Source organism: Chamaea fasciata, unplaced genomic scaffold (assembly GCF_029207755.1).
Source record: "Chamaea fasciata isolate MVZ Bird 193981 ecotype frontalis unplaced genomic scaffold, bChaFas1.0.hap1 SCAF_7, whole genome shotgun sequence".
Classification (NCBI taxonomy): Eukaryota; Metazoa; Chordata; class Aves; order Passeriformes; family Sylviidae; genus Chamaea; species Chamaea fasciata.
The window spans coordinates 32,577,464-32,596,822 of record NW_027094092.1 but is presented as its reverse complement, the minus strand read 5'-3'; the positions used below and the strand labels follow the sequence as shown (position 1 = coordinate 32,596,822).

Below are 19,359 nucleotides of genomic sequence, written 5' to 3'. Positions count from 1 at the left end.
GTAAGACGTGAGGTTGGTGAAGAGCAATGGGGGAGAGGAGGCTGCAGCTGCACAGCTGCAGTGCACAGGACACAAAGACTCTACCTGCAGGCCGGATTCCCATGTGCTGCTGACCATCCAACACAAAGCTTCCCATCGGCTGACCCTCTGGACTATACGCTGCTCCTTGGCTCACTGAAGGATCAAGAAGAAAACCTGATTGTAGTCAATCGTGGACACAGAGGAGAAAGAAGAGAAGACATACCAAACAATCAGCAATTGTTCCAGCTTCAGCACTGAAACGCTATATACAATATCTTGGCTGTCACTTTAAACTCAGGTTGTGCTTTTTATGAGCTGATTATGTTACCAGGACTATAGAATAAAAATGCTATAGGGGGCCCAATAAACAAGTTTGTCAAGTCAGTTCACTTGCTTAGGATCTGTTTCTCTACTTACCTTTAATGCAAAACAGTGGAAGCCCGTTGAAGCGCTATGTGCTTTTCCTTAATGAAGTAAGTACCTATTCTGTTCCTCTCTAATTACAAAAGTTGTGAAACTGGCATTTGTGACACAGGCTATTTATGATGAAGCTTAATAAAACTTATAAAACTATTCTCACCTACTCTAGAAAGAGTAGGGAAATTCTGGATGTGGCTTTTCCTATTTATGTATACACAGCATTTGGCTTAAGGTTTTGCATAGTTAGTTGAGTTAGTGTTTTCCCTCTTTTTACCTGTTAATGAAAAAGAAATTTAATACTACATGGGAAGAGTTTCCCAAAGGTTTGATAATCTTTTCAAAAACCTTTAAAATGAACCAGCAGGCGAAATCACCATCAAGTTAAAGCCGTTGTTAGTGACAACAGTCATCACCACATGGAGAACAGTTTTATCCCATAACCTCATGTTAGGAAACCACAACTCCCTAGTATGCTGAGGAAATGCATATTAGAAAGTGGAATGATTAACATGGTACCAGTTGTTGTGTAAAGTGTTACATATTCTAAATCTTTTAATAGAAATGTAGAAAAGGTATTGTTCAAAAAATCATATGTTTCACTGGGAGCATATCTGGTGCATTCTTCAACAAAAGTAATAATCTTTTAATATTTTCTGGCAGTATGGTACCATGTCACATTAGTAGCATATTGTGAATAGTCAAAGCAAATGAATGGATACAATGAGTTTTACAGCTCTCCTTCCAGAAGTAAAAGCAATGCATATACCAAGGAGTTGTGGGTAGCAAGAAAATGAGATTGTCCTGCTGATTGGATGCAGACAAGCAATGAGTAATTCAAGAGCTCACAGTCAAACAAACTGCTTGTGGCACTACTACTTGTACCCAATTACCAATTCAGGGAGAAAATAAAAAGCAGTTTCAGTAGAGTCAGGGTGGGAAATCTCCAATTAGCACCAATTAGTGAAGTTGCTTCCTACAGCGGAATTCTGGGGACATAAGAAAAAAAATAATCTCCCAGAATGCCTGGTTTGGAGCATTTATTTACCAGGTGATGGGACTCCTGAAGAATAACTTGATGAGGATTTGCGCCTGTGGGACTTGAATACAGATACTACTTGGAACTTGCCTGCTCGATTTGACTGGTCAATCATAGGCTGTACTATTCTTCTTCTGGCATTAATAAACCTGCAACAGAATACAAAGAATAGAAGTCCTTTCATCAGCTTGCTTCTCTGTTTTGAGAACACCTCTGCTTTAAAAGTGACAGGATTTTAGCATGCTGTGGAAATGTGTTTTGCTTCACGATGCTTTTTTAAAAGAGTATAATTTCACTTTAAAGGATTTCCCTCTAAGTGCTCAGAAATTGTAACCGGTAACACACTTATCTTACTAGCCAGCTTAAAGCTGGATTTGCCAGAAGGCTTTGAACAAGTAAATGCGACCGAAAACTTGTGTTAAAAGACAATTGTTTCCTTAACTTCTTCTAAGTGGCTCAGATCTTGGTTAAAGTTCACAGACTGGGAGACTTTCTTTTCGCCATTCCATCTTAGGGATCCAGCTCTCCTTGCAGCTGGCCATAAATGAGGACCAGGCTTTGCCACTCTGTGCTTTCACAAGGTATCGTTAGGTCAGCAAAGCCATCAATTAGGCTGTCTGAAGTTTTATCACCAGCGCAGCAGCAATAAGTGCTGGCCCAGAAAGACTTCTGCTCTTCTACAACTCCTGCAGTTGGAGCCTGTAAAGCCGAGGGTCGTTTGGAGGTCAGTGCCAGCTGGGGGCCACCTCTGTGTCCAAGCGGGGACACCCCGTGCAAGGCGACCGCCTGCCTGCCCTTAACTCAGGCACCTTTCAACTCGTTAGAAACCCCCAGTCACAGGTACATGTGGTTAATATTAGGCCCAAAATAACCTTTTTTTTTTTTTTTTTAATCTCAAACTGGGGTGGCTGCCGAGGCTTTTGAGCACTGGTAAAGGCAGTTAGTTGGCTGCAGAGCCTGGATTTAATTTTTCTAGTAATCCAAAAATAAGTGCTTGCATATTTTTTATTAGCTTAATGCGCAGCAATCCACATCAGCACAGGCTAAATTAATTTCCCTAAAATAATTTTGAAACTTGCCTATTCACAAAATATCTTTGAAAACAGGGCAATTTTCTATCACTCGGGAGCCACACTTGTTTTTGTCCCTTCTCTTTGTGTTTGAGAACACTTTGGAGCCTTCGTGCAGGTTTTGTGTGCTATTTCACAGCTCAGGCTTTCGCCCGGTGACCCTTAAGGAGTGCTAATGAAGTCGAATACTAGCGTTTAATCCTCTTCAGAAATACTAACATGCCCATCATCCAAAACAGCCTCCAATAATTGCCATTGGGCCCGATCCAACGCCTAGCAAAGTCTTTCAGTCAGTTAACTGAAAACTAAGTTCATCTGCTCATTTAGTAAATTGCTAGCCTTTATATAGCATCAACTCCGCAAGGCCTTTTGTCGTGCTTCCCTCACTCACTCCCACCCTCTGGTTAAATTCCTTCGCAGATAATAAAGGACGGCGGCACACCCTCGATTGCATCTTCTCTAATCACAGTGGTGGAAATTTCATTAGACAGATGCATAAATGCTACAAGTAACACTAAAGGGCTCTATTGCATCTTTCTGTTTACATCCAAAAGACATTCTTTATTCTTTAGGAAAAGTATCATTCAGTTGTCAGAAATGTCATCCTGCCTCAGAATTAGTCATGACTTCAGGTATTAAAATAAAAACTCAGACACTGTCAATATATTTGTTTATTCCCTTCTGACTGTGGCACAGTGAAGGCATCACTGCCAGTTCTGTGATTTTGAAGTGTGTTTCCGTCCTCCGAGACAAAGGTCCCCGATAGGACTTATTTGCTGAGTTACTTTCCAGTAATGTTGCTGTGCTGACCAAATGGAGCCTGACCTGAACCTCCTCCATCCAGCACGCCTTTTATCAGCTAAAGTTAAGGCCAATAGAGATTAACAGGAAAGCCTGATAAGACTGTTTTCCCTTCTCCTGTGAGCTTCTAATGGTGTATACAGATGGCAAGGTTTTAAAGAATGGAATGAACACTTATTTAGGCCTGTAAAAAATCACAGAAACACCCCCCCACACAACGCACACACTTTTCATCTTACTAACCCCTTTTCTTCAACCAGGCCACTCTTCAGGAAAACCAAATTGCTCTTTCGGTTTTTTTTTTATTTAAACCCCAACCACTTTTATTATTTACATCTGGTGGTCCCCTTATTTATGTCCCTCTCCACTTCCCTGCACACATATCCCTGCTCACAGGGCTGCGAAGCATTATGGGCCTTGGCTCTCAGCAGGAGAACTCCACACTGTCTTCAAACAAATAATTAAGGGGAAGGTTAAAGGTTCACCCAGAGGTCATATCTTTGGATACTCCTCAGAAAGTTTACATTAGTAAGAAATGGGTGCCCTCTGAAGTGTTCTTTCAATGGGCTCGCACAACAAGGCAGAGCATTAAGAAAATTCTACATCCTTAAGGGTTTCAGGTGACATCTGCTTTACCTCTGAGCACAGAGATTGGGATACTGTGCTCCAGCCTTAAATATTTGACAGTCTCCACCGACTAAGCCTTTGGGAGGGCTGTTGAAAACCCCATCTCACCCAGCCATTCACTCCCAAAGGAGTGCGGCCTTTTTTTATCCAGCTATGTGAATAAAGCCAGTCTTTCACTAGTTGTTTTGGAAATGGGAATTCAAGCCCTAAAAGTGAGTCCTCCATATTTGTCTTCCTACTGGGGAGAAAAAAAAAAAAAAAGAAAAGCAAAAAAGAAAGAAAGAAAGAAAGAAAGAAAGAAAGAAAGAAAGAAAGAAAGAAAGAAAGAAAGAAGCACAATAGAAGTGATACAATTTGTTCTTGTGAAAAATAGCTCTTGTGTTTGATTTCTGATTTCAAAATTTCTCCATTTTTCTTTTGCACATCTGCATAACAGCAGGTGCAAGCCATGTCCTCTAGACTAGCAATACTTCCTCTAGAGAGAAGATACACTGATATATACTTGGAAAGATATAGGAGAACAGGCTTTAGGCATCCAGGCAATTTTGAAATTCCATTTCTATGGCTCCTCTGAAAAGTCTTGTTCATAAACAGCATCAGTTATACCCACCAGTGGGTATGTCTGAAAAATGACACATGAAATTATTTATATTTGTAAGACTGCAGGTGCAAAACAGACATACATTTCAGGTGAAGCTAAAAATCGAATCTTAGTTTCACTAGCAGTAGCTACATCATGCAATGCATCAGCACAATTGGTAGACAAGGGCAAAGAATGCAGTGTTTGTGCTTTATTATTTATTCCTTATGCTGTCCCATAAATATGCACAGCGCATAATAGAGACATAGAAAACAGAGTCCCTGCCCTAGCCTTTATATTTTTTGAGGGCTGTTTTTGAACCCCTCAGAGAGCCATATCCAGGGCCAAAGTAAAGCAAAATACAGCCTTTTGCACAGCACTTCAGTTTGTGTTGGAGAAACACTCTGATGTTATTTAGGCACAAATGTCTTCAAAAGGCATTAAGAGACAGGTGAAAAAAAAGAGAACACCAACGCCACTGTTTTCAGCATTATTTGGAACCCCATAAAAGAAGAATTCACAGCTCTGCTCCTGACACTAATTGCTTACCTTGTTCATATCCTTCACCCAGAGGCCAAAGATTGAATGGCCTGAAAAGATGAGTAAAATCTATCAAAAAGACACAGACTTCTTTGTTACTCTGCTGCTAATAGTAATTCCTATTATTTGGATGAGAGCAGCAGTTAGAGGACCCAATGAAACTCAGTCTTACTTCACCCCATGCTTCACAAGCACACTGTCCAAGAGAACTCAGAGTCTGAACAGATTTCCAGGCAAAGCCTGGGGGAGAGACACCTTCTCCCTGTTTGCAGAGGGGAACAGAGACAGAAGGAGATTTAGTGACAAGGCCAAAGTCATACAAGAGATCTTTGGCAGAGCCACACACCCAACATAGATTTCCTCAGTCCTCTTTCAGCACTCCTACAATCTGCTATCCATATGCTATCTTTCCTTTGTTCCCCCAGCTTAACAGTCAGGCACACTGGCAGGGGACTGCAAAGAGAGCTCCCATTGCCACTGTTTGTGCCTTACCTGCTGTGTAGATAAAGAGGGGTCATGAGCCTCCAGGGCTGTGAGGCAATACCTTCACAAACTCTACATTCATATGGTACTTGGTCCTCATTCCAGAATGATAAATGAGGTGTGTAATGTTGAGAAATACATGTCATTGACATAGCAGGCTCAATAAAAAACTCACTCCCAGCATTTTGCAAATGACAGATTACCAACCTTGCTTATTCAAACAATAGCCATTTGAATGGAAAGGATTTTTGAATCTTGTATTTTTTCATTAATTGCTAGCTAAAGCAGCCACATCTATTTCCCATAGCCAGTTTGTCTTTTTCACACAAGCAGTTCTGGTTACTTTTCCGGGACAGTTTATGAAAGCACAAATGAACAAGATCTTGTTCAAAAGCAATATGGACTTTTAAAGGAAGTGATTTCACTTTTATCTGCTTACAGCAAAACCCAGTAGAGCAGTAAAGGTGCACTAGTGAATATGCAATGTAGTCTGGTGATTTGGTAGCACTAGTCCTAATTGGTTCCTACCACCAATAATTAGCATGACAATATAATCTAAATATACGCATTTAATCACATCTCTTCAAACAGAGACTTGGTTTTCTTTGTCCAAAATAAATATGCATTCTGTACTTTATAGGAAGTCCTGTAAAAAATATTCTTTATATATTTATCATATTTCATCTCAAGTTGTATCAAATGATATTAAACTCAAATTTGCACAATACATTTTATTCTTATAATAAAATAATATTCTGGTAAAATCATAAAGACATATTTCTGCAGAGTGAAAAGAGAATAAATAGCAAATAGTGATCTCTTAATCTGCTTCTTCAAATCTGGCACACTCAAAAATAATTTCGTTGTTGTTTCCACTGTCTTTTTTACACATACTGTATCTATATTTTGAAACACCATGACCACACCATAACTGAATCTGCTTAAGATTAGTACTTGAAAAGAACTGTTAGTGACTGTACTGATTGGCAGTCAGAATTAGAAACATCTCCATCTTTACTTTATGGCTATCATGGAAAGTATGGAAAATTCACTTTAAGTATGTAGGGTCACAACAGGTCTTGTTTCAGGAGGATGAAGTACATGAATGCTTAGGAAACTCAACTTGTTCCCAACTGGGGGCCTAATCTGAACTCAAGCAGAGAGTGATATTTAACTCCCATCACTTGTCTGTATGTCTAATATCTTCTCTGAGATGAACTGGTGCCAAACGAAACCATTCCCGCCCCAGCAGCATAGACTGCTCCCCATGAGAAACTGAGGAACAACATGGAGCCACCAGGAACAACGCAAAACTTCAGTGTCAGTCTTCAATCTGGATTTCCACTTAAAATATCCATCCCTGAAAATGAGGTGCTAAAATATTGAATTTATTTAACAAACCAGCCACTGCATAAATCGGTTCTCAATTCCTTATGTGAAAACCAGAGAAATAAACAAATTTGTGAGAAGAATTCACAATCAGTTCTTTAAAAGGATTAATGACAAGGAAAGTTTTGACTCAGTTTTAGCCCAAGACACTTCTGCTCTTAGACTTGAAAAGGACAGAAGTACTGAATGAACATTGTTAAAAACTTAGTCACAGAAATAATAAAAATATAAAACGACAATAGCAATACTAGTTTGGGGTTCAAATTGTTTGCTATCTGTCATCTGAATTAAAAAAAAAAAATTTTTAGGTGCCTAAGGGAACAGTCTTGCAAGATTTTTCAAAAACCTGCGAAATGTACATGAGAAACTCAACTCTTACTAAACCCACATAAATGGGAGGTGAGCTTGAAGAATAAATGGGGTCTAAGCACCTGCTTCAATGTTTTAGCTGAGTAAGAGTCTAAGAATGCATTCTAGAAAGTAATCCAAATGTTTTCACCTTCGATGGGGAAATAAATCCTTGGCCAAATGATATTTCAGTATTTGGACTATGAAATGTCAATGTTTAGCTCAAGTGCATATGCCACACTGATCCCTTGTTGCCCAAAAATGCCCTAATTTTGAAGGGAAAATAACCAATGAAAGAGTCACAAAATATGTTTTCCTAAGTAACCTAGAAAATTCCCAGGCAGAAAGAAAAAAAATTTAGAAGTCATGAGCTGCCCAGAGCAGTCTGAAATAAAGCATTAGAAAAGACTAATTTGCAGAAACACTTTTATCAATATCCACCCCCCTGCCTTTACAGCAGTCTTTGTCTATCACCTAAACTTTTATCTGAGCAAGTAAAATCTATTTATCTTAAGTTTATTTAACTTCGCCCTCCACTATGTATTCTAAACTGACAGAATTAGGTTTAGGCGTCCTTCAGTATATGTATGCACAAAAATAGTTGAAAAAGCTCTTGTTTATGCTTCACTGAATCTATGCCACACCTGGTTACCAACTCATATTTGCAGCATTCCTTATAGGAAATTAAAAAAAGCAGAGTTAGTCACCTGGAAATGAGCCATCTAAATAAGGCTTCCCTAAGTCATGAATATAGAGAAATGGAGTCCGTTACGCGATTGCTTTTGAGAGGAAGCGGGAGGGACAGGCTGGTTTATTCCCTGGCAAAGCTTTACCTAGTTTTGGACAGCCTTGTTAGAGAAGGGGGGTGAGGGGCTTTTCACACCGACTTTCCAAAGCTTATTCAGACACCTCACATCTGTCAAAGGTGTGATTCAAAGGACCTTAGTCACCATCCACGTTTGGTGAAGAGTCCAGAAGATAACAGAGAACAGCTTAGCTGGGTGCCTGAGGTATGTGCTAACCATCCCAAAGACTTCTGCCGCATCTTTTGTGTTTATGTTGAACCCCCTAAAAATACCTCCTGCCATTTGGAGCTGCCAATTGTTGGAAATCATGATTTTGCTCGTCCTGTAACTGTGAGACTGTCCTAAAAAAATCAGAAATTTAAACAGCGCTCTTCCCAGTGTTTACTTGGCGAGTTTTATACTCATTGCGCCACATTTTTAAAACGCTCTTCTCAGCCGCAGAACCTAGAAACTTACTTGAAAAGATTCTCACATAACCACTGTCTCCTGGAGCTGGGACCTCGAGTTAACATGAAATAACTTGAGCCTTGCGATAAAATGATGAGAATTGGCAAGACGGGCATCCATTCACCTCGGAGGAAAATCCGCCTCGTTAAACGCCTAACTCTCGGTTACCGGATGACTCCTCGGGAGCGCGGAGAGGCGACGTGGCTCCGCCGAGGGAAGCCCTGGTGGCTGTCACGGGGAGCACCTGCACTGCGGCACACCCCGGGGGAGCCGCCCTGCCTTCCCCCCGGGGCAGCGGTTAGTGCGCGGGGCCTTCCCCGGCAGGGAAGGAAAGGCTGCAGCCGCAGCTGGGGCTCCCCGCGAGCCTGGCGCCCCGCAGCCCTCACAGTCCCCGCGGCCCCGTGCCGAGGCCGCATCCGGCCGTCCCGTGGGCTCGGCGGCAGCAGCAGCGCCCGCCAGGCAAGAGCTATCGCTGCCGGCCGCGGAACTGGGCCGGCCTCGAGGTCCTGCCCGAGTGGCCCCGGGGGAGGCCTCTCGCTGTGCAGCAGGGCGCCATGAGGTGGGGCCAGAGCACCGCTGCCGGGCCGGGGGTGCGGCTGCCCCCGCGGAGCCGGGCCGCGCCATGGCCCGGCCCGCCTTTGCTCGGGGCGAGCCCCGGCGCGGCGCGGCGCGGAGCGGGCCTGAGCAGCGCCGCTCACACACGCCACTGTCGCGGGTGGGCACAGCGTTCCTCACTAGCTCCCAGCAAACCTCAGCCTGACTGGAAAAGTATCATCCCTTATTCCCCCTTGGCTCCTGGTGCGAAACAAGCGCCTTTTGGTGCGTGCCACCTGAAACCACAGAACACATGCCGGAGGAGGAGGCTGTTCCTCTCTTGACGGGGCCATCAGGTTGCTCATACATGTTTTTTTACCCCGCACCGTAAAAAATATCTTTTAAAGATACTTGAAAGGAAGGGAGGAGACAAACAGACATACTTCCTTAGCTATTCATATCTTACAGATAAAATGTAAAGTCAATAGACACAAGCCATAGCATTTAACCTCATCCTGTACTTGATTTATTACAGATGGGAATCAGCTAGAAACTGAATGAATCACTTTGAAATTTTTACTACAGACATTAAAATTCCATGTTTGTATACATACATCTAGTGGAGATGCTAAATTCAATTTTAGCTAATTTGGCATGCACTTTGATTTTCTAGCACTTACAAATTCGTGTTAAAGGTAGACAAGAAATCTCCTCTAAAATCTTAAGTAACTCATACATTTAAAGATGTGTTAATTTGTTATCTTAAACTCCTAGGAAAAGATTTTCAAAACTAATTAGGGTCCAACAGTCTTGAAAACAATCAGGAGTTGAGAGACCTCATTTTAGGTAACTTTAAAAAAACCCAAACAAAGTGTAGTTTTTGAATAATACCACATTCAAGTATTTTACACCTATTTCTGACTTATCAATATTTACATATTAATTTGTTTCATCAATTCTAAATTGACCAAAAAAGGAGAGTTGTCAACAAATGAAACATCTTTTTAACTTCCCTGATCAAATAAGATTAAGGCACTTATTCTCCCTTTTACGTTTCAGTGGAAACTACCTAAGTAGCAACTTGCCAAAAATGCATGAAGGTGTTTAGCAATTATGTAGTGGGTATGTTTGAAGAGATCAAGGTGCACTCACGTGTCCTGTGCTATGGGTATCTCTGATTAGCTTGTCATCTACTCTGAAGAAGATGTAGCCCAACTCTCCTATACTATGTAACAGGCCAGCTGTTAGCTGTCTGTCAAGCACCTAAAGTGGACAAGTAGTCCAGGAGCAAAAATGTCACTCCTTTGATCTGGCAAGGAGCAGCTGCTGATTTATAGAGTAGGACTTTGTTCTTCCGTTCCATTTTACTTTCTTTCCTAAGGCAGAACCACAAAATCCAGCAGAAAAAAAAAAAAAGTGCCATTCTCTGCAACATCAACAAGCTCTGACAACTGCAACAGGGTTTTTCTTGGCCCTAACAAAGCTCTCAGGCATCTCCTTTGACGCTCACCTTTTTTTTCCTTCTTCTTTTTGCAATGCGGTAGTTATTGTTTAATTCAGCTTCTGTAAATGGAATGGACTGTGGCCAGCAAGCCTGGGGCATAAACACACCTGTATGAAAGAAGCCTTATTGTAGCAACCATCTACAACCAACCTGCACATGCACTACCAGTTTGTGAGTTCAGAAGGAATGTTCCATTTTCCCTAACAGTAAATTTTGCCTTAAGATAACTATTTTTTGTACCCACTGTCCTGTCTTGACCACGATCTTGCACATTTTCATTGTTATTAAAATCTGAAGGAAAAAAAAAGCGTGTTTTTCTACCTGTCAACCAGGGAATGTCAAGACATTGGATCCAAAGAGCCCACTTTAAAAAAAACACAGCCAAAATATATTTATAGAAACACACTGCTGAAAGTTTGAAAACTAGGATCCTAAAGATGCCTATTCTGTTCCAGACATACTGATGCAGTTGCAAGCACCTCCAGCTTACACTGCCGCAGATTCTCCTCAAAAAAAGCATTTGGCAAAAAAAGAACTCAGTAAGAAATAGCATTTGATGCAACTAACCAGACTGCAACACTGCCAGCCCAGAGTCAATGCTCCTTTCATTCTCTTAGAAGGTGCTGAGTAGATTCCGTGAGGTGATCTGTTACTACACAGGCTGTTAAAGTCCTGCCTCACACATTGGTATAGCAGGAGAGTTTTCCTTTATTTCCCTTATGATCTGTTTTCAAGTTTATTAGCTAAAACCCCAAACCTACAGGGCACAATAAAAGGCTGTAGTATAACGCTGCTGAAGAAGAGAGAAGCTGTGTGTTTGACCCTGGTTTGTGTCCACACGCATGCTGTGTTCACATTTCTTTATCGTGTAACTTTAAAAACGGACAAAAAAGGATTACAAAAACAAAGATGGGAAGAGGTGAGGGTGATGGGGGCGACATCATGACTACAAGATCTTTTTGCATATATGTTAGCTTGTGGAAATAAATAAGAACTATTACAGCCAAAGCCCTAAGGGAGGCAGGAAAATGATGGTGTACAGGATAGTATAAAATGATATATTAAAAACTGTGCTGTCAGTGGAACAGCAGAATATTAAGCAAAAGTCCATAACAATTGGGAGATATTTAGCTGTAAACATCTTTCTTTGGTTGGTGGGTACTAAAGTATACGTGAGAGGAAAGAGAACTAGTTAGGCAATTAGGAGTAATGGGCATAAATAATACACTACGTATAAATACACCTCCCCCTTTCCCAAGTTATAGCTCTTATCCGAATACACCTAATAACCTCTCAGTATGTCATCCCTACATGCCTTGCGTTTTGCTCTTTGCACTGTCTGAGTACTGGAGATTCTGCTTATATAAAACTCTCTTTCTTGAGATGCAGATGTTAAACGTTTTCTCTATAATTTTTGCAATACTAGTGGCAAGACTTAATCACACCAGAGGGTCTAATGTCTTAGTAGTAAAAGATGTGTAAAACACCACACACACCATGAAATGGAGCCTGCCATGTTATGGAATACATACTTCACAGTGATGAGCTGGTAGCAGAACAAATGTGGCACCAACTATATTAAGTATATAAGATGAAGAAGTAAATATACAGATCTTCCCAGTGTCATATTGGTGAAACTTTTCCTATCTCTCATCCCATCTTGTGTTCTCTGTATTCCACGTGAATCAGGGGGAAATGTTCTAAAAACATTTTTGAGAGTTTATGTGAGCATGTTTCATGGATGTTTGTGTCTTAGCTGTAAGCCAAACTGATTTGGGATAGAAAAACTGAAAATCTCAGTGGAGCTGTTTCCTCAGCCTATCACTCTGGATCCCAGGCTCTCATATTTTCTGACTTTCATCTCTCCAGGGCTCAGTCTTGCTCCCTAGCCTACCTTGCTGGCTCCACAGAGATAATTGCTAAGTTCATCTGGCAAGTCAGTGATAAAGCTTGCTGGTCCCAGATGGCCAGATATTCTGTGATTGGGGACATATATGTGAGTATTACACCGTTTCTTGTCTCTTGTTTTGAGGAAGTTTCTGTCTTCTGAACAAGCAAGGATTGAAACCTTGAAGGTTTGCTCTTTCTAAAACATTTGAATGGCTGTGTTCTCCTGATTTCAGTACTCAGCTGGATTATGGGCAGGGCAGAGCATTGATGGTGCTCAAGTGCACCATCTTTCAGTTGTTGGCGTTGCCAGCTAAAGAGAAGTCTTCTAATGTGTTTTTCTTTCTTCTTTTAAAGGATGGGTAGCTGGAGATGGTTTTTTAATGCAGTCATTGCCACTTAAATAGCTCATGTGAAAATTAAATCCTACCACAGAAACTTGAGAGGTATTTCTTCAGTCAAAACTGGCTAGTTCTGTAATGTGTTTCACTACCCCATATTTTGCATACAATTGAGATATTTGTCATGAAATGAAACCCAATCTATATAACCTATGTAATATTTACCTTTCTTTATGAGAACAGTTTGGAAACTGTGTGTGATCTTACATAATTTTAATAACTGGTTGCTGATGGATTTCAATATTAGCTCTGACTCTTCTGACTGATAGGATGTTGAGACTTAATTTTCAGAATTTCACTAATTGTTCCTACACTGCCTAGGAGTAAAGGCATCTAAGAATATTTGTATAAACCTGCATTTGAGCCCACAAAACTCGTAATGGCAGGGCCATATCAAAAAATGTTTGTCACTTCATCCTGGTCTAGTAAAGCACTCAAATGTATAAGGCGAATTTTCAAAATTATCTAGTTCTGTTATCAAAATCATCGTAGGCTCTGTAAAGCTAATCCCAAATGTTCAGTGAATTTCTGAGTTAGAAGCCAATACTAGCAAATGGGTGTTGACATTAGTGCCTAAATTGTAGGTTATCTGCTCCCAAGGAATTTTCTGTCTCTGGTCAGATGTTCCAGGAATCACCTGAAGGTGGACTTAGATACCTAACTACATTTTTTGGATTAAAAAAAAAAAAAAAAAAAAAAAAAAAAAAGCCATCATTTAACACTGAAAATGCCTAAATTCTTTAGGAATGTAGATTTCTACTTTTTAAGATCCCATCCCACCATAATTTTCACTGCTGTGTATTTGTGTTTCCTAACAGTCTGTTACTTTCTGCCGTAGCCATGCTCAGTCTCTGAGTTAGACACGTCCAATCAGGATTCCTATGGATCCTTCTAGACAGACAGACATCTTAGGACAGGCCTGTTCATCCTTTTAATAATAGAGATAAATATCTCTCCTTTTTAGCTGACACCATAATTATGTGACTGTTTATCTGGAAAGAGGGAGATCAAGTTTTACCTCCCCATCCTGCTTGATTTGGAACACAGACGTGAGCATGGGTCCATCACATTGTAAAAGAATATCTGAATCACCCCCAGAGCCAGTACAGTAAACAAAGTCCTTTCAGTTCATGTTCTAAGATGTTCCAACTGAATTAAGCAATTTTACAGCCATAATTAACCAGCATTTACCTTTCACACATCTGAAGTTAAAGCCTTAACCAAGAGGCTGTACAGTCAAGCCCATGTTCTTAATTAATTTTGTTCTAGTGACTAGTTACTAGTTACATACACAAAAGAACTAGAAATCAGGAGAACAAGAAAGGCATGATAGTGAAGAAGAGTAAAGATGGAGCATTATGTTCAATAGCCCATTGATTGAGAAACTCAACTCAATTGGAACAGTTAAGACATTGATTTAAATCAAGATGAAGAGAAGACCTGCAAACATATATTCTATTTAACAAGTGAATTTTCTAGCCAATGAGCCATTGAGGATAGCACTCCCTCTACCCCACTTGACTCTTTTGTGTAAAGCTTGGTATGGCTGATGTACGACAAGAACTTTGACTGAGTCTGGCCCTTGGGGAAGTTTGTCCCTTGAGGCAGTTTGGCCCTTGAGGCAAGGCTGATTTTGTATTGAAAGTTGTGTTGCTGTGGAACAGGTTACTGCCTATTTGTCATTGTATATCTATTTGTGTTCCTATTCTGTCCTGGAGGTCCTTTATATAATAAAATAACCATGGACAGAGCAGTATCTCAATTTATGGTACTGCTAGGGTTACAGTTCCAGATTTCTCAATTATATCCTATTCTAAGTAGTTTTGTGCATGCTCACCAGTGGAAAAAAGTATGTGTGGACCAAAAGTTCTTGAGCTTCTTGGGACTAGACAGCAACTAGATGATGCTGGAAAATTCAAAGGTTGCAAAAGATAACAATTCACTTAAACTAAAGATTGCCGGGTTTGTGCTTGACACTCATATGCAACTCAAATGTGATACATATCTAACAGATACATATATATAAATAAAGAAATATTTTATAAAATATGCTACGCAGATCTTTTATTGTGGCTTAATTAGTTCATAAGCCAATATTATAATCATGCTTTCATAAGAAGTTCAAGCCAAGTTTTACAGCATCTTTAAGCAACCTTTGAAAGAAACACAAAATTTAAGGTCAATAGAAATGTTATGTAAAACAAACCAACAAATAAAAAGCCAGTGAAAAGAGAAAAAATGCACCAAATTCACAAGCAGCATCTTCAAACGAAATAATTCAGCATTGTACTTTCGTGCAAAAGAATTTAAAATTATATTTGATAAGAAATTAACTATAAATGGAACAAAAGCAATGTTTTTATTTGAATTCATTGTCCAAACTGAAGAAAATTAACAACTACAAATGCAGACATCCATTCAGATTGACTAGTAAAGGAGAATTAAGTTTCTTTTTCTTGATTCTTCCCCAGTTGTTATAATCAGTTTTTTCCAGTGTGACTACATTATCATCCACAAAAATTTTAGCATCATTGTAATTATAAAACCTGTGCTTTATGTCTTTATAAATCACATAAAGTTTAGCAGACCCTAGTAATGCCATGTATGTTTTAATCCTAGTAAATTCTAGCCTAAGACACCACAGCCTGTGGTGTCTCACCTGAGTTCTCAGAGATATTTCAGGAAATGCATTAGCTCTATGAGTCAGTGAAATAAATAAAAACAAATATAATGGTCAATAGGAAAAGAAAAATTTAGCACTCTAAAAGGGTTTTGACCAAAGCCTGAGTTGAAAAATCCAGCTGTATTTTATTTGTCCCTTAACCACCAGTTTTTCTGAGATGAGTAGTCCAGTTAGCGGCCTAATTTTTGATGCCTGATCTGTTCCCAGTTAAAAAAAAAAAAATTGTATCTAGAGGACCTGTATTCCTTTAGTTCAAGGAATTAGGGCCTATAAAAGAACAAATATGAAAACATCATAATGTGAAATTCCACAAATTTCACAGTTCCACATACCTGATATCTAGGACAAATCTGATGCAAAGATGTGCAGCTAAGATGGGTGCCTATGCTTCATTTTCAAGTGTATGAAAAACAGATAAAAACTGGAAATTCTTTTTGGGCATATTTTGCATCCAGACCAAAACCCGCCATTTAATCCTTCTGCCAAATTTATTCCAAGTGCTACCGAGATCAAGCTCTGTTTTTTTCCAATAGAGCACAGACCTATAATAACTGTTTAAGCATGCCATACAGAATTAATCTTCCCCATGAACGCTGTCCCAAACCAGTTTCCATGGAGAGAAATTAAGAGGTATGTACAGGCAAAGGAGAAAATATATGGCTAGCCAATGATACAGAAAGGCTCTTTAGATAGAGGAAGGCTCTTTAGATGGGAGCTGTGGTAGAAAGGAAGTATTTTTCAACTGAAATTGCTGAACTGAGAGGAGGACAGCGCTAGACAAAGTGAGAAGAGAGGAGAATGGGTGGGGGGTGGGGAAGAGACATCTATGTTGAAGTATGTTTAAACATTTTTTTTAAGAAGAAAATTTTGAAATTGATCCAGAAAAGGAGGGAGGAAGGTTGCTGAAGTGCCTAAAGTAGGAGGTGATCTTTTTTTTTTTGATGTGTGTGAGAAGCACCAGCATTTGATATATTAAGGGGGGGATGAAGAACTGGGACTTAGAGTCCTGGCAGAAGGGGAACTACAATTGTCAAGATGGGAATAGATGAAGGCAGAAGCAAAAGAGACATAAAAAAGAAAAAAAAAAAAAAGCTATCTGCAGTAGCTGTAGCTGTGGCTTGTTCCATCTCATCAGTAATTTTAACTCTAATAGTCATTAGTGTGAAGCTTTCCACAGTATTTTAAAGTGATACTTTTCTTCCACTTCTTCAGTTCTGTTTTATTTGAATGCACTATGTATCCTTTAACATCTAAATAATTTTCCCTGAGAACCATCACAACACAGCTACACTTTGGAACAGAAGATGTGAATATGGTTCTGATAAACCTCTGCAATATTTGTTAAAAAATCCCCCAAACAAACCACAAATCCAAAATGTAGCTTTGAACAGTTTATGATTATCTAAAATCAATATATTTCTCCATTATATGGAGTGTGCACACAGTGTGCCTCTCTGTGAGAGGATAGCTTCTACATGCCACCAGTTGTTTAATTGTCTGTTAGTTGTGTGTGCAGCATGAAGTAGGCAACAGCTTATGACTGCTTTAAACAACGCCTGCCTGCCCTATGACTTTTCAAAAGATTCTAGGATGAGGTTAGCATGATAAGGAGTTTGATTTCTCTAAGCAACAGTTATTCAGACTGACGTCACCTATTCATTTACTGGAGACCATACAAAAAATACAAAAATAAGAAAAAAAGACTCAACAGTTGGACTTAAGTCTGAAAGGGCATCTGCACTATCATTACCACCAAGTGCATAAAACCTGAGCTCGATGTTGACCTACTTAAAATTACTGTTTTGCTGTGAAGAGTTGGCAAAGTAATTTATAAAGTGATGGGGTAGAAGTAAGAGAAGTCCCATTAAAAGCTTTTTCTTTTCTTTAAATGAGAGTGAACGGAGTAGGACTGTTTGAGTTTGAACCACTTATTACCTTTGTACATTTGTCTTTCTTAACTTCTATTAACTGATTAGATTTCCCTTAGAAGTAATTGTTCATTGATAGATAATTGTATCATTGTGGCTTCTTATTGGGGAAAAGTATTATATCCACACACTTAAGATAGATAAAGCCAGATGGATGTATCTGCCTGTCCATCAATCTCTGTACTCAAGAAGCCTTTGGGTATTTTTAGAGAATTTAAATCAGTTGCAAACAAAAGGGGCATTTTAAAGAAGGAAAATACACTTAATTAAAAAGATGTCAAAATTATTTTATTGTCAACATCCACAATATCTGTGACACGGTGATGTTGTGTAACTTGAATACTAGTTCTCAGAACCATAATGAGTAGCTATTAGAAAAAGCAGAGACTTATTATTAGTATCCCCACAGAGTTATCTTCTAAATTATTTATACTTGCAACACTTTCACGTAATGGCAGTTTTAAATTCAAGCAAACAAAGCAAACCACACAATAAAGAGAGGGGAAGAGAATTGTACAGAAACCTTTTCTGAATATATGTAGTTAGAAAGGCGAGTCAAACAAACTAATCAGATTTTGTTTCCTACTCAAATTCTCATGAGATTTGCAATAGACAGCATCAAAGCTTTCTGGGCTTGTGTCACCTTGATAAAGGATTGAACAGCACTGTATCTGTTTTATGTCTCACATCTAAAATGTAAAGGAATGCAACTTTATTTGTCTGGTGCAAGTTTGCTTATTGTCTTTGAAATTCCACAGCAGACTCTCCACAAAAAGCTTAGCTATCAGAAGGGTGCAAATAACACCAGAGCTCTGTGTTCTCATGTTCATCCCCTAGGTTATGGTACAAGATTTGCAAAGGAGTTGGGGGGGAGCAGCAGGGGAGGATTGTTGATTTTATATAAACTTAGCATTGTAAATTACTGATTCTGCTTTCCACACATGCTTTACTAATACACAGTGTAATGATTAACACTTCAGGAGTCAATGATTTTCAGAAAAATTGAGGTGGGATGCCTTTTTTTTTTTTAAAAAAAGACCTTTCAGCCAAACTCAAGTATGCTCAGTGCAGAGATAATTTGAGTTAAATTGAAGAGAAAATAGCTCAGACTGGACTCTAATGATCTCCTTCTGGTCTTAAACTGTTTGCATTTATGAACGTATAAAGATCATCCTGTTCACTTTCCATTAACCAACCTATGAAGTTTTGTCTTAACCATCAAAACAAATTCCAGCTGAAATCACTTTCTTACTAGATTACTGAGCAGCTACATTTGGTTACTTTAAAAACAAATTTCTACCCCACGAAAAGGAAAAACCCCAGCATGTTTTTCCCTCTGTAACAGAAGTAGGCAGCTAAATACTCTCAGCTTTTTGTCAGTCATAATAGAAGCAGGTTTTAAAAGTACCCAGTTATTCTGAGTGCCTCTTATTCTGGGCATTTGGTTTAAGGTACCCAAAATAAACACACAGTGAAAATGTTAGCCTTCTTTTTAAGCAAAACGACCCTTACATGTACTAAAAATGTTATTTGCCTTATGCTACTTCAGTTGCACAACAGCCCCCTCATTGATTACCGTCGAGTTACATTAGTTTAAAATTGGAGTAACTGAGTAGTGGATCAGGTCCTGTAGTCAGACAAATGTTTTCCACTAGATAATGGCTACTTATATATTTATGAATTTTAAAATGCTTTTCAATTCAATTATCATTGTTACTGTGTCCAGGAAGTAAAGAAGTAAATTGCAACCAAGCTTTCAGGGGGGTTTATTCCCTCATGAAGCACTTGTATTTCAAATATCAGGGGAGGGCAACTGTATAGTGCCCTCTACATAATAAATGACACTGTTGAATA

At 39.4% G+C, this 19,359-nt stretch overlaps 1 protein-coding gene across 4 annotated transcripts in view; it reads right to left on the bottom strand.

The window, feature by feature from the left end:
* MEIS2 (Meis homeobox 2) overlaps positions 1-19,359 on the bottom strand; it is a 171,973-nt gene that overhangs the window by 3,811 nt on the left and 148,803 nt on the right. For 3 of the 4 annotated variants that reach the window (XM_066188328.1, XM_066188329.1, XM_066188330.1), the window contains 2 exons: positions 1,568-1,626; positions 85-195 (listed from right to left, as the gene is read on the bottom strand). In XM_066188328.1, coding sequence (XP_066044425.1) covers positions 85-195; positions 1,568-1,626 — 170 coding nt within the window. Of the gene's footprint in view, positions 1-84; positions 196-1,567; positions 1,627-10,612; positions 10,714-19,359 lie in introns of those variants that run through there. The other variant, XM_066188332.1, reaches the window with a different exon arrangement.